The sequence below is a fragment of the Chroicocephalus ridibundus genome, chromosome 1 (assembly GCF_963924245.1).
Source record: "Chroicocephalus ridibundus chromosome 1, bChrRid1.1, whole genome shotgun sequence".
In the NCBI taxonomy this organism is placed as follows: Eukaryota; Metazoa; Chordata; class Aves; order Charadriiformes; family Laridae; genus Chroicocephalus; species Chroicocephalus ridibundus.
In genome coordinates, this window is record NC_086284.1 from 114,562,578 (window position 1) to 114,577,574 (window position 14,997).

Genomic DNA, 14,997 nt, shown 5'->3' on the forward strand with positions numbered 1-14,997 from the left:
AGCACTCAATTCAAAGCACAGAACTGAGCAGGAGGGGGGTACTGTACCTTTTTTCCTTCAACCAAACATGGATGCTTTTTGCTTAAACCAAATATAAATTTAGAGATATGTAAATCCATAGTGGTTGGTAAGCATGTACATAAAATGCTCATTTACTTTTGTGCAAAGATAACCAGTCTTGTTAAAAAAAAAGGCAGGGGGAAATACACAATTTAGCTTCATTTTAATGAGACTTCCAACACTGCAGAAAAATTGTTTAACAAAAACCTGCCTGAGATCTTATAGAAGAGAAAGGAATTATTGCCAAAATCTTTAAGTCCCTTTTCCTGTTCTTTCTCCCTCCTTTCAGCCATGTTCCTTTTGAATAGAGGAAAGAAGCTTTCCATATTGAATTTTTACTGTAGACAGGCCTTGGAATCACCCCATGGAAATGACTAGTTAGTATTGAAAAAATAAAAATGGAAACTTATGAATGGTTTCCCTGTTAACATGCAAAATTGTATCTACAATCAGAGAACTCGAGACATCTGACCCAGATGTTGATTATTCAACTATCTCAAAACTGAAGCAAATTAGGCAGAAATAATTTCTTAGCTCAAGCTGCCTGTTTCTCATGAAAAGGCTTCTGAAAGAGCATAATTTATGAAGCAAAATTCCAGCATGAGCATAAAAATGTTTTCCTTTTTCCTTCACGTAGTGAAACAGAAATTGGGCAATAGCATATGCCGCTCTAATGGTTACACAGAATCACAGTGCTGGAAATCTGTGCTCTTTCCTACACCGATCGAAGATCCATTCCCACATTAGTGTGCTATATTTCTTACTCACACCTATTAACCTTAACGTATCAACTACCTTGATAGAATTTGGCATTTGGCTGATCGTAAATTAAGTCCTTTGTCTCCACGTGCTGGATATCCCCTGAATTCTAACAGGCAAGGACAGCTACATAACTGCACTTCAAAGCAGCCTCTTTGCCTTCAGCAATCGCATGCCAGTGACTCATTCAAGTGACCTTATTTGCTCATTAGAAGCTCTAGGTGCAGGTTGCAAATGTCAGAGAGCCTGAATTAATGTTTGGGTTTTTTTTTTTTTTCAAAAAAGTATATTTTTGCAGGATTTGCATGATACCTCAGGTCTCACCTAGTTATTTGCTTTTGAAAACTCTGACTTCAAAAGTATTTATTCACCCTAAATTCATGCCAACAAAAAGCATGAGACTCTGGTATTCATTCACTCTAGCATTACAATGCTTTGCTATGTTATGCCATGTAAAAATGGCAATATTTTTAACAAAGTAACCATTTCTTCCCATGACATTTTTTTTTACTGCTTGCACTTTAGCAATATACAACACCACAAAATGTCAAGACACAAATAGAGGTAAACCAGTAGTGATTCATATTGCTTAACAACATTTACAGACTTCCATGCTGATATACAAAATCAAGGTCTCAGACCTTGAATGTCTCACACTAGGGTACATCATCTCAGGAGAACAAGAAGTAGAATGGAGCAACCCAGTGTCAATGGAAATAAATCAAGAGAAGACTGCAGCATAGAAGGGAAGGAAAAACTGACTCCAAGTCATATAGCTTTTGACTGGCTGACTGTTCACAAAAAGACTTTCCAAACCAAGTGGGACAAGAAAGACTCTAATGACCACTGACTACCACTTCTCTTATAAAAGTACAATAAGGTTTGCTACCCCAACAGCCTACAAATAAAGAACACCTGAAAGAATAATGATATTTTCCATGCGATCAGAACAGAGGAACAAACACCTACAAAAATGTAGGCCAGAGAGACAGGAAGCTCTTTATCTTTTTATGTACTTGTAACATATCTGAGAAACAACAGCTTAGTAATATATATTATTATGATCTACTGATAGACCAAAGCCATCCAACTTAAAGGCAAATTTAATGACAAGTGCTACATGCACTGATTTGACTAATTCAATTCATTAAACAAACTTAAACCTAGGTAGTGAAAGGATCATGACATTTCCCACAATTCCCAATATTATTCAGACCAACTTTTTATTAACAAGAATTTTTAACTGCCTCAGAGTATTGAATAAAAATCCACCAATTTCTAAAAAAAAGACCCAACAGAATGACAACAAATTCTTGTTTTTAAGTACTTCTGCTTCATGTCAGAGTTCCAAAGGGATTATAAAGAATTTAAAGTGGAGAAGTTATTCCAAAGATTTAACGTCATGTATGACCACATGTCGCAGGCAGAGTGAATAACTTCACTTGTAAGAGAGTAGTAGTGAAATGTTTATTAACATAGAACAGTGATTTAACAAAGTTAGTAGTGAATGTGACAGTGTTTTACGAGATTCGATGCCAGGGTACACTCGATTATTTGCTGCTTAGAGGCCAGGGTCAGACAAGCTGTCAGGGAGACCCTCCCGTTGAGTCACGAGGTTCAGAAAGGACCCCCTTGCTTTCTAAACTCCTTCTCAGAGAGGAGTCTGGGTGCGGCTGGATCCAGTCCTAGTCCCAGACTTGGTCAACGGTTTATGTCTAAAGGATTATATATGCGCAATCAATCCTTATATCACTTAGCTAAGATTTCAAAGTTTAGCATGCTATTAGTCACTTACCGAGAATCTGTTGCGGCAAGGAATCTCTCAGCCTCGAGGAGAAGAACCTTAAGCGAGCGTCCCCACTCAAGGGGAGATCCTGTCGTGCAGCCCGCTGCCGTGCAGGAGAGCTCAAAGGGCTCTTGGGCTCTCCACTATTTATGGAGTAAGATAATTGACCTATAGTCATATTCGCATGGGAACAAGGTACCTAGGTTCCCACTCCAGACAGTGTTTTGATTATGTTGCCAGCCATCTCCCACAGTTTAAGTGCAACTCATAACTCCCGCTGATGGCCATGGCTTGAGCAGGAGTGGCGAGGGGGGGAAGGGGAAAAGGGGAGAGCACACCACCATACTACATTACCTGCTTATAGGACACATTTTTTAAAAATCTCAGGTTGAAAGGTTCCATTACAAAACTATCCATAAGATTCATGGCTCTAATTGCAGGACAAGGGTTAGAAAGAAAGCTAGTCAACATTAAAACACCCCAACAACTTCAAAGTAAATAGATACTAAAACTCAGCCTGCTGGATGTTGGCAGGGAAGAAGAACGTATGCTGAAAGCGAGAAGAATCAGAGGGTAATAGTGGTTGTTAACTTTGTGGTAAGTTTCATTTAAAAACTGATACTATAAACAGTTCTGCATTAGTTTTATACTATGAACATTTGACTACTCTAAAAGACTGAGCTTCAATAAGAAAGCTTCATGGTTTTTTTTTTGTTGTCATTTATAAGCTGATACAAAGTACTGATCAAGTCAGCTATTCTTGATTAATAGTTTAGAAATCTAAGACAAGAAAGACTGAGCATGTCTAAACAAAATGAACACACACAACTTGTATCTCTCCTGGTTAAGTGGAATATAAAAGTAGACTTCCTATGGACTTGTGTGGTTGATAAAATACTTGATACCCTTAACTTCCAGTTCAAAAAATAAAGCCAAATCAAGCCAAATTCTTCTTGGAGTACCAAAACAAGCCTCAGCCTCCTTCATGCTCTGGAAATCATGCTATCCTTTTCTTTTGCACTGCCTCACTTTTACCAGTCTTAGAAAGATTACAGAAATAGTGTAAGTTAGCCCATTTACTCCTAACAGCTTACGTAGTTACCAACCCCACAAAAAAATACGTAATCCAAATCTGAGTAGCACTGTCTCCCACATGTAAACTTTTGCCTTTTAATCTTGCAACTAGAGGAGATATGAATAGAATACAGAACCTTTAGGGTGAGGCACTGCAAACAGAATCATAAGTATCACACACGGGCTCCGAGTCCGTAAGAAGCGAAGCAATTTCAGTTACTCTCCTTTGCCACATGCTGCAATACCTCAAATTTGCTGTCAGTTACAACTATGCATACAGTTAGTTATCACTACTCAGCTAAGTAGAGGATCCTTAAGGAACTGCTGTAACACGATTCTGCTTTTGAGCCCTTTCTCAGAGAAGCATTTCAGTGACTATCTGCATCTTCTCAGTTCTAATGCCATAGTATTAGTTATGTCTAGTTTAGTTGAGACAAGGCTTCCTGAAAATAAGCGATTATGATGATGAGCATGTAAGCACATCACGTAGCAGATATTACTAATATTTCAGCAGTTCTCCAATATGCTTGATGGTATTTCCACAACTCCAGAGCTTTCCTTGGGTCAGAAGCAAACTTTTACACAGAGGAATGGGATAATGGAGGGCTTCTGTCTTCATTATCAATGAAAAGATACGGAGAATGCAATTGCTAAGATACAGTACAGCTTAGCTTTCTCCTACAAAGAACACAAATAAAGAGTTTAGGTATGTTCAAGGTGTTTATAGACAACTTATTGTCCAAGGACTTTGTTGTCAAGAGGCACTAAACAGAGGTGAGATTTTTATGGTGTAGGTATCAGGGTCTGTTGTCTTATTTGATACATACAGTCAAAAGCACTTCCTTTAGAAAAGAAGTCCCAATGATTCATCCCATGTGATGGCATTGGATGAGAACACAGTGACTTTTTTTTTTTTTTAATACGGACAATAAATAAGCTTCCTGGATAAAAAGAGATTTAAATTAACATAAACGAGATACTTTCATTTCAAAGGCCAAAGAGAAAAGTAAAAAAATAAAGACACTTACGAGCCAAATCAAAAAGTTCTGACCTAAGTTAAACTTGTTTTTTCCTTTTCACTCCTTTGTTATTTTCTCCTCTTTATGCAAAACAGTTTAAGAAGCATTATGATTTTCATTTCAACAATCAACAGAAGCCACTACAACTTCCTAAATTTTGTTTCAGGAAAGTCTGATGAAGATACGTTCAACCTACTTTTAAGCTAAACTTAAAAATTTAAGGCAGATAAATTATTTGTTCAAACATGTCCATTTCTAGCAAAGTGTCTTTATGAGACGCTTTTTTCAACTGAGAGGAGGTTTTTTTATTCTCTTGGCATGGGAATCACTGCTATGTTCACCTTGAGGGACAAACCATGCAAAACACTGCAGTTTCTGAATCCTGAAGATAGATTCAGTATAGCTTTGTGAACAAGAACTTGCACAATCTCTTGCAATATAGCTACTAAAGTACTCATATTGTTCAGAATTATTTGCATCTTCAGAATTCAAGATACTGTAAGGAAGATAAGGTTCCTACCTTCCCATGTAAAAATCCAAAGTTAAATCAGACAGAGCCAGTTGGCAACAGTTCCCTTCCAGACGATTTTCTGGAATTTCCCCTGGTTCATGCATTGAACGGCCACAGGATAAAATGAATAGGGGAAGAATCACAGAATGGCAGGGGTTGGAAGGGACCTCTGGAGATCATCTAGTCCAACTCCCCTGCTAACGCAGGATCACCTAGAGCAGGTTGCACAGGAATGCATCCAGGCAGGTTTTGAATATCTCCAGACAAGGAGACTCCACCACCTCTCCTGGGCCTGCCCCAGTGCTCTGTTATCCTCAAAGCCAAGAACTTTTTCCTCATGTTTAGATGGAACCTCCTGTGTTCCAGTTTGCGCCTATTGCCCCTTGTCTTGTTGCCGGGCACCACTGAAAAGAGTCTGCACCCGCCCTTTAGATATTGATAAGCATTAGTGAGATCCCCTCTCAGTCTTCTCGTCTCCAGGCTAAACAGACCCAGGTCTCTCAGCCTTTCCTCATAAGAGACATGCTCCATTCCCTTGATCATCTTTCTAGCCCTCCGCTGAAATCTCTCCAGCAGTTCCCTGTTTTTCTTGAACCTGGGAGCCCAGAACTGGACACAGTACTCCAGGTAGGGCCTCACCAGGGCAGAGTAGAGGGGGAGGATGACCTCCCTCAACCTACTGACCACGCTCTCTTTATTGCGCCCCAGGATACCATTGGCCTTCTTGGCCACAAGGGCACATTGCTGGCTCATGGTCAACTTTCTGTCCACCAGCACTCCCAGCTCCCTCTCTGCAGAGCTGCTCTCCAGGTCAACCCTTAACCTGTACCGGTGTATGGGGTTATTCCTTCCTAGGTGCAGGACCCTACCAGCTTACCCTTGTTGGACTTCATTAGGTTCCTCCCCACCCAACTCTCTAGCCTGTCCAGGTCTCACTGAATGGCAACGCAGCCTTTGCTTGTTGAAAAGGTGATTTTTGGGAATATTCTGTATTTGAGATTCCCAAGTGAGAACACTAAATTAAGAGAACTACTTCCTCTCAGAGTTGTAAACAATACAATGCCATAAGACGGGACAGACACTTTTTTAACCATATGAACAAGGCTCTCGGAGGTGAAGGTGCACTGTGTTTGACAGAGAAGAGCAGCAGCAGCACTTAGAGCCATCTGCTCCTGCCAGAGGCAGTGGAGAATGTCTCACACTGAGGACAGAGAACCACAAAATCCACTGTCTGCTTGGGGCAGGAGGGGTTAGTCAGACAAAGCACCTTAACGAAAGCAAATACACTGTTTGTAACTGGCAGTTCCATTAGCAATAAAAACTTTAGCTTAATGAATGAAAAGCTAATATGGATCTTTATGCTTCAACAATTTAAATTTAAACTATATATGATGTAAATAGAATTATAATGCACACACTTAAAAGATAAGGATGTGTACAGGCACTAATATATGAAACAATATGACATAAACTGCAAATATGAAACACCATCTGTATGCCTTGTTTATATCAAATTTGTTCCGAACACAGTTGAGCTGTTGTTAAGTTTCGGTATGATTTTCAGTGAACCAAAATAAACAAAAGATGTAAAAACTCCCCTCATCATCTACTAAGTGAATAGCAAACATCTTCTAAAAAGTTTCTGCTTACATTTAAAAAAAAAATTAAAAATCAATTAGCAATGACTGTTTCTGCCCAATATGCAGTAGAAAGATACTTCAATGCCCAGAGTGAACCAGCAACAGATAACTTACTGAAACCCAACAGGGCCTTAATTTGTAAAGTAAATCCAGTGAAAAGAAGATTTTTGCATTTTTTTCCAGAAGAGCTACTATAGAGCAGCCTCAGCTGAAACAGGAGCAACATGCTCAGGATTCTACACAAACAGTAAATGCCTAATTTATAAGGATAAAGGAGATACTAGTCTGTAAAATAGAGACATGAAATATTTTTTAAATGACTGAAAAATTTAGAGCACTGATAAAACCCAAAAGACTGTTTATATAAAATATTTTGTCAAAAGAGTGGTCATAAAAATATTTCTATAAAGAAAGCCCAAATAGTGTCAGAAGTGCCTGAGCACAGCTTAGTCCCATCTTAGCTATAAGTGCTGACGAGTAGAATTTTTTTAGCAATGTCTGCAGGGCATTTACACACCCAGAAAAACAATGTCTAGTTATTTAATTCATTTAGCACAAAACAGAAAATGAAATTAAGAAGACAGCCGCATATATAATTGCAGTTAAATACAAGCCTGAAGACACGTTATGGAAAAGAGAAGAAAAAAAGTGATACAGAAGTTAAGAGTGAGATTTTTTTGGAAACATTTCTTAAACATTTCTGATAATTGAACCTCTAGCATCCTTGAAAAAGAAAGGCAGAAAGTTAACAACAACATGTGGTTTGGATTTAACTGTATCTGTATAAGTATCAGAGCAAAAAAGTCATGCTAATTCTGTAATGCATTATAGTCCTTAACATTGAAATTACATCTTTTTCCATTTGTAGTACTCGAGGCATTTCATGCAAGAGAGATGAAGTGCCGTAGCATCAACTTAAATGGGCAGATAGATACCTGAAGCCTGCCACAGTATTGGTACATCTCAACACCACATTAAGATTTTACTGCTCCAATTTACTACTCCGTTCTACCTTTTCCAGGAGTTCCAGTAGCAGCACAGAGGTAGCAGAAGAAAGCACTGAAGAAGGTGGGTTTGACCTGATGTTTCTAACTCAGAATCCTGCTAAGGCCTGAGACCCTGCAGGTCAGATCAGCGGTGCTCAGCGGGTATAAGGTGCAACGCTGAACTAAAGCAACTAAAATATAGCAGTAGTTTACTGAAGTTGGTGATAAATAAAAACAAGAGTAGGCCAAAAAGTTTGGAACTGCAGCGGTTCATTACTGACACAGGAAGATTCACTAGACTCTGGTTTGTCTAAGCACTTGACACAAACTGAATTTGGGCAAACTAAATTCCTCCAGCAAGTTAGCATTAATTTTTTTAATCTCCCTTAATGCTAAGAATTTGGACACAAACACAAACCCAGTCAATTACTCAAGAGTAATCATTTACCGCTTCTTGGCTGAGCTAAGAGCGCATCCCCGGTCCACCCAATTATAAAACAGAAATTGTACCACATTCCCGATGAAGGTTTAAGCTAATGCATTTTCCTGTGTGACTGCCTGCCCAGCCTCACCTTGCTGTTGTCACTTCTGTAGCTTATTTAACAACCAGGAGTTACTTTGTTTCATGCCTCAACATAATTCCAAAAAACAAGGCTTCACAAGGAAACTAACATACAATCTTTAAATTGCTATTTCTGCTTTCATGCTCTACAAAATGGTTTCTTATGAAGAAGGCAAATTTGTAAATTATTTTTTTGCTGTACGCTAAGAATTAAAGCAAGATTATACTGATGACAAGTAAGTGATTTCTTACCTTTTAACTACAGTTTGCATTCATATTAGGAAACAAATAAAATTAGCTTTCAACTTCTAAAGCTTTTCTATATAAGCAAAACAGTAAAGAAAAGGATATTTTCCTGGAGTTTCAATACCCACTCTGTAGTCCACGTAACTTTGATACGGATGGAAGTTGAAAATAAAAACGAGACCTGCTCTCTCAAATGCTATGACCTTATTGGATTCATGCTTTTCACTCACATAGGCCTAGGAAAGAAAAAAAATAAAAATCCAGTACCATGAAATATTTCATTTCTAACTGAATTAATCAAAAAAAAGAAAAAATCCACTGCTTCTATACCTCATTCCAAGTAAAAGAGTCAAAGATTCAAACAACATAGATAAGGGCATTAACATGCAAATTGTTTACCTATGTAAGGTCATATAAAATTTTTTGATTACTAAACCATGGCTTACTTTTTATAAGGCAATGTAAAATTAAAGAGGTAGAAGCACGATAGGTATAGAGCACTTGAAAAATTCTTGCTCAAAGATTGGTAACATGGTCTTTTTAATCACACTTTCCTTTAGCAAAAAATTCATTCCTTCTATCAAATCAAATCTTCAGTCTATTTGTCATGGGGATCTGCCTCACATCTACCGTTAGTAATTTAGAAAAAGAAGCACTCAATATGTGTTTTTTTTTAATTTGGTGTTTGTTGTTTTTTTTTTCTAACTCTGTGTAAGAAATAGCTTTGATTTTTGACATTAAACTGCTACACATACCACCTTTGTTCTATTTGCTAAAGCCATTAATAAATAACTAGACATCCATCTAAAAAAATTCTTTAAAGTGAATTATGACTAGTACAGAATAATTAAGCACTGAGAAATTATAGTAATTGAGTTGCTTTGATAAAAAGTACCGTGCGATATTTGGGTAAGAAAGGCAAATACAAACGTGACAGGTTGAAGACTTGGAGACTATAACTTACACTATACTGAAAGTGTTTTCTCCATAACAGTGTAATTATTTATATAGAAGTAAATCGTCAGAACAATTTACACGTTCTCAAAGCAATCCTTGGATTGGATTACAGACAATTTTATAGTCTGCTTTATCCAATCTGCAGTTACTAAATAAAAATAGCAAAAATAATAGGAAAAGGGCTTGCTATGAAGCTACAAGGAGACTGTTTCAGATTTCTATTATCTGTAGAAGATATTTCAGTGACATGTTTTGACAACTTGAAATATATGGTGGGGCATTACGCAGCGCATAACAAAGTGCTGTTTAAAATTTCTGCATGCAAATTTGGCATTGTTATTCTGAACACGTAACCAACTGGTGACTAAGAACTTATCATTTAGTATATAAAGCTTACCTGGGGAGATGCAAGCCAGCCAAATCTTTCCTCCAATTTATTCATATCTCTATCAAATGCATTTAGGAATCTATAGCGAAGGAGATGATCCTCAGTAAGATTAAACTGTCTTCTGGCATAGTGGTAGCTCTCATTATTCCCTTTTCTGGGGAAGTCAAGCCATTCCGGATGTCCAAATTCGTTACCTGTATTTAAAAATATTAAGGATCTGTGAAATCACATGCTAAAAATACACGAAAACCACAAAAGTAAAATACATCAAAGTAGATTTCCTTTCTACAAGTCTTAAATTACAAAGAATAATTCTCCATTTATAAATCGGCCATTTTATTATTAAATTGTTTCTCAGAACTTTCATGGTGGTTAACAGGTTTGTTTGGCCAGTAAAACTATCAGAGCGAAATATCCACGGACTCCAGGGGAAGTAAGTACAAACTGGTGAATGAATTACAACCTCTATGCTATCATGCCACCCATGCATAACAATTTCTCATTCCCATCCCTTATTAAGGGCAACAGAAATTCAGTCAACTGAGATAAAAATTTTAGAGTCACTATGAAACCTAAAGCCATCACTTTAACAGTAGAAATCAATTGTTTTAGAGCACTTAACAGAAATCAGCACTACCATTCACGTGACCAGAGAGATAAAAATCTCCCATTTTGTCAAACTTCAAACAATCACAGCACCAGTTGGATGCACTTCGACCACTTTTTTTGACTTTTTATCCTGACTAAAAATACTGTTGTCATCATTTCCAGTGGTAGAAAAATAACTATTAAAATAAGACAACTGGAATCTTTGTTCCTTACTTCCTAGAAAAATTCAAAAAAGACATCCTAGTTCAAGTAGCAGGCTCAATTATAGACAGTAAAGCACAATGACTAATGATAATGCATTCAGTATTTGATACTGAAAACAAGTGACTTCAGGGGGGCATCAATACATCAACCTCGCAAGGGAAGTTCCCTCGCCAAACATAACACTCAGTGTCACAAGCAAGAGATACACGGTTCAGACTGGGATGAAGCACGTTTGTGCGCTGGGTTCCTCTGCGTGCCCACCCATTCAGGTCCCTTTGCGTGTGTGTGAACGCCATTGTATTTCAATCTGGTTTTCTATAGCAGTAATGCTTCACAAGTTTGCCAGTCTCATCACGATTATCTAGCCCACACAACTACTGAATAGACTTCACTTTAAGACAAGGAATAGGTTTATTCAGACTTAGATCACACTCCATTCAAAAAGAAGGGGAAAAGTTGTAATTTAATCAAGAAAAAGCTTAGCTTCTCTTACATAGAATCTCTGAAGCAAATATCAGCTGTCAAAGCTAAAGATTCACAGCAACACCTCATTTGGGACTCAGTATTTTGAATGGCTTTCATGTATCCAAAGTTTTCCTGGTTTTATGTACTTTCATTATTACAGGTTGAGGCAAATCCAAATGGATTTAATGGTTCTAACTCATGCTATAACCCACCGCCTAGCAGACCCTCACTCATTTTGGACTATTCATTTTACAAAGGATTAAAATGCGTTAGAGTAACTTGAAAGTTAAACACACATTTCAAAGCCTATGATAGTTGATTCATCACAAACATTTCAGAGATTACACATAACACCCAACTCACCATAAAACAGAGAGAACAAGTGATGTACCTGGAAGTATGTATGGGAAGCAATATGATCAAATTTAAGAGGGCTTCCATTAAAAAAAAAAGATCCTAACATTTTGACAAGCAGTTACTCGAGTTTTGTCAATAAAGTGGAGTTTTGTGGGCAGACGAAGGGCAGGGATGCTGAGAGAAGGCAAGCGTTGTTTCCTGGATGGATACCCTGCATGTGCAGCCACCATCTGCTGTCTCACACGGTCGGCACAGCCTGGAAGGCCCGGAGGATACGGTCAGCAGCGACAGCTATGAATTCAGATTTTTCAAAGTGATTTTTGTGTATTTCCATGCTTCAGGGGAACAAAGAAATGAACAGAGGACAAAAGAGAAAGGCTGCATATACATTTAGGAAAATCCTTCACAGTGGTATTCGTTTTGTAAACGAACTGACAAGTTGTAAATTAATTTTCCCATTCAAAAGCTAAACCACTGAATTTCACATTCAGCTCAAAACCAGAGACAAATATAAAAGAATCAGAATCACAGCAGGACTTTGAAAATGACCTTGGAATAATACTGGACTGAGCTCTTAAACTGTGCTAACAATACAGTACAGAAAATAGGGGAGGATATTGCTACAAAACAGACACTGTATCTAACCAAATTCAATATTCTCTTATGAGCTGGGCAAGGTATCAGCTTCTTTTATGATCTGCGCGCTATTGAAAAGATAGACTACATGAGATAGCTCAGTTAAAGACAGCAAAAACCATCATAAAGTCAGAGATGATGTGTATCTTGAAAAGATAGCCAAGGAAATCTTACCTATTTGTTCAAGAAAAACATAAAAGTGAGGGAAATAAGCAATAGAAAGTAGCAAATAAATTAGACTGAACTAGCCCATCATTTCAATAGAGCATTTCAGTGCAAGTGGAGCACGTCTCCTTCATGTTTATACCATATACCCATTTCCTCATCTCCACTCATTTTGCCTATTTCCCCACCACAGTAACTAGTGTTTTTTGAACCCCGCATTTTATTGTTTTTTGTTTGGTTGGTTCTGTTTTTTTCAAGAACAACAGAAGTGGCAGCAAAATACAAAAGCAATGTTCATTTCCTAACCATTACTAATGGCCATTAAGGAAAAAAAAATACAAAAAATTAACAAAGTGCAGCAACTTGACAGAAAACTAAATTACTTGCTGATGTCAGAAAAGGATATTGAGGGTCTAAATGCTGACTGCTTGCATTTTACAGCTCTGTTTCCACAGGCACCTTCTGGACAATGCACTCATGAGTCTTTTGTACACATTACTTAATTTTAAAAAGGTCTCTTGATTTCTCTTTATAGAAAGAAAACCAAATTAATTACGACACAACAAATTCAAGTAGGCTTATTTTGTTATAAGATGTGATATAGGGAAAAGGAACTAACATTTAGGATACAAACAGGCCTTCCAATAAATTCCTGAGAGTGCTTCTGCACTTGAGACGCATTACAGAATCACAGAATGGTTCGGGTTAGAAGGGACTTTAAAGATCATCTAGTTCCACCCTCCCTGCCTACGCATCCTTTAACAAAAAATACATCTCTATTACTTTTTTCTTTTTAATGGCTATTTTTTCCTAGTTTGACTTTGTAAGGAGTGAGGGTCGGGTCTAGGAAAGGGAAGGTATGGGTAACTGACCAACACTTACTTCTAGAGATAACTAATGGTACCTGTGAAGCATGTGCTGCCCCCCTCCCCATGTTCCATTTCTCATTTCTGACAAGAATCATCAACATTCACTTCTTGATATCTGTGAAAGCCTATAGGCATAGAAGTACTATTGAGATTTCTTTTCCTGTAATTAATTTGCTGTTTGATGTAAAGGTCCAAACTACAGATTGACAAGAAACCAGCTGGTACAAATGATACAAATCAAGACAATGGAACTAATGTGGGGGAAGCAGAGAACAAAACTGAAATTAACTGAAATTTTGATTAGAGAAACAAAACAAAGACAAATCATTGAAGTGCGATGCATACTAATTTTATCTAGGAATTAATTCAAGTTTGCTATTTCCTACATATTGTGCATATTGGACAACTTTACTATGTACAAGATTTCAAGATCACAATTTCAACAACTAAATTAACTTTCTAGTACTATAATGAAAATTTACATCACACTTGTTTATTAGGCTAGAAATGCATTTATACCACAAAGTAGTTATGCTGATGATGATTACTTTGAAGCTGCGCCCCACAGGTCATTAAAATTTTCCTGATCTCCCTTCTTTAGACATCTTTACTACCAATTCTCTCTCAAAGAATCAGGCTAAGCAGAACTGAAGGCATATTTAAAAGATGCAGCAGGCAGTGTCAAGAGATGCCTGTTATTTTGATTTGTTTGTATTTTGAATTAAGTATGACATTAAGTACTTTAAAAGCAGTTAAAGTAAGGAGTTTATTTGATAAATAAAAGGTAAGAAGTTTAATTAGGCTGAACAAGTTTTTAAACAATATAAAATAGACAGGACGTTGGGACAGAATTTCAACAGTTCCACCCTAATGTATTTGTATTTTTCCACGCTAATGTATTTGTATTTGTCTCAAAGTAAGTACAGTTATTCCAATTTACACAAACCAAATAATCAACTCATCCAGGAGTTGTAACCGATCTGAATTTACTAGCTTTGTGAACAATGATGACAATGCAACAGTCTGCAGATTATAAACAGAAACAATGTAAATCACATCTATATAGCATAAGATATTTATAATTATTTGTCCCCGTCCAGGGCAGGGGGGTTGGAACTAGATGATCTTTAAGGTCCCTTCTAACCCGAACCATTCTGTGATTTCAAAACCAAACATTTCAAACAATCCTTATTTTCCCTAATTGTGAAGCTCTTGGGTATTAAGCAATTCTGATACTTTGTATTTACTTATGTTTGCACCAAATGTTCTTCAGCCCCTTAAGTAATTAAAGTAACATTCATACTACCAAACCCAAGTAAGAAACTCTATACTACCTTCAAATTACAAGACAGGGAGTTTCATTACAAGCATTCATTTAATCTTGTCATCCATGCAACAACATAATGAAGTGACATTCCAAATGGACTCCTGTTGAAACACTTGGTTTACATGACTTGGAGACCTTCAAATCTTTTTTGATCCCTCTAGCACTGGTATTCAATGACATATTGGTCTTCAGAAGAGTAACAAAAATCAATTCAGGCAAAAAATTACATTGTAATTCCTGTATAAAACAGGCTAGAGGAAATATCACATGTGAGGAAGGGGTAAGAAGAGAGGTATTGGTAAAATCAGTTCCGTGAGAAAAGCATTTTTCTGGTGTGATACAGTCATGAAAAAACAGAAGTATGCCCCTAGCGTATC

The 14,997-nt window shown here is 37.3% G+C and overlaps 1 protein-coding gene across 5 annotated transcripts in view; it reads right to left on the reverse strand.

The window, feature by feature from the left end:
* GBE1 (1,4-alpha-glucan branching enzyme 1) overlaps positions 1-14,997 on the reverse strand; it is a 387,946-nt gene that overhangs the window by 17,758 nt on the left and 355,191 nt on the right. For all 5 annotated transcript variants that reach the window (XM_063347805.1, XM_063347765.1, XM_063347776.1 and 2 more), the window contains 2 exons: positions 9,998-10,182; positions 8,749-8,879 (listed from right to left, as the gene is read on the reverse strand). In XM_063347805.1, coding sequence (XP_063203875.1) covers positions 8,749-8,879; positions 9,998-10,182 — 316 coding nt within the window. The remainder of the gene's footprint in view (positions 1-8,748; positions 8,880-9,997; positions 10,183-14,997) is intronic.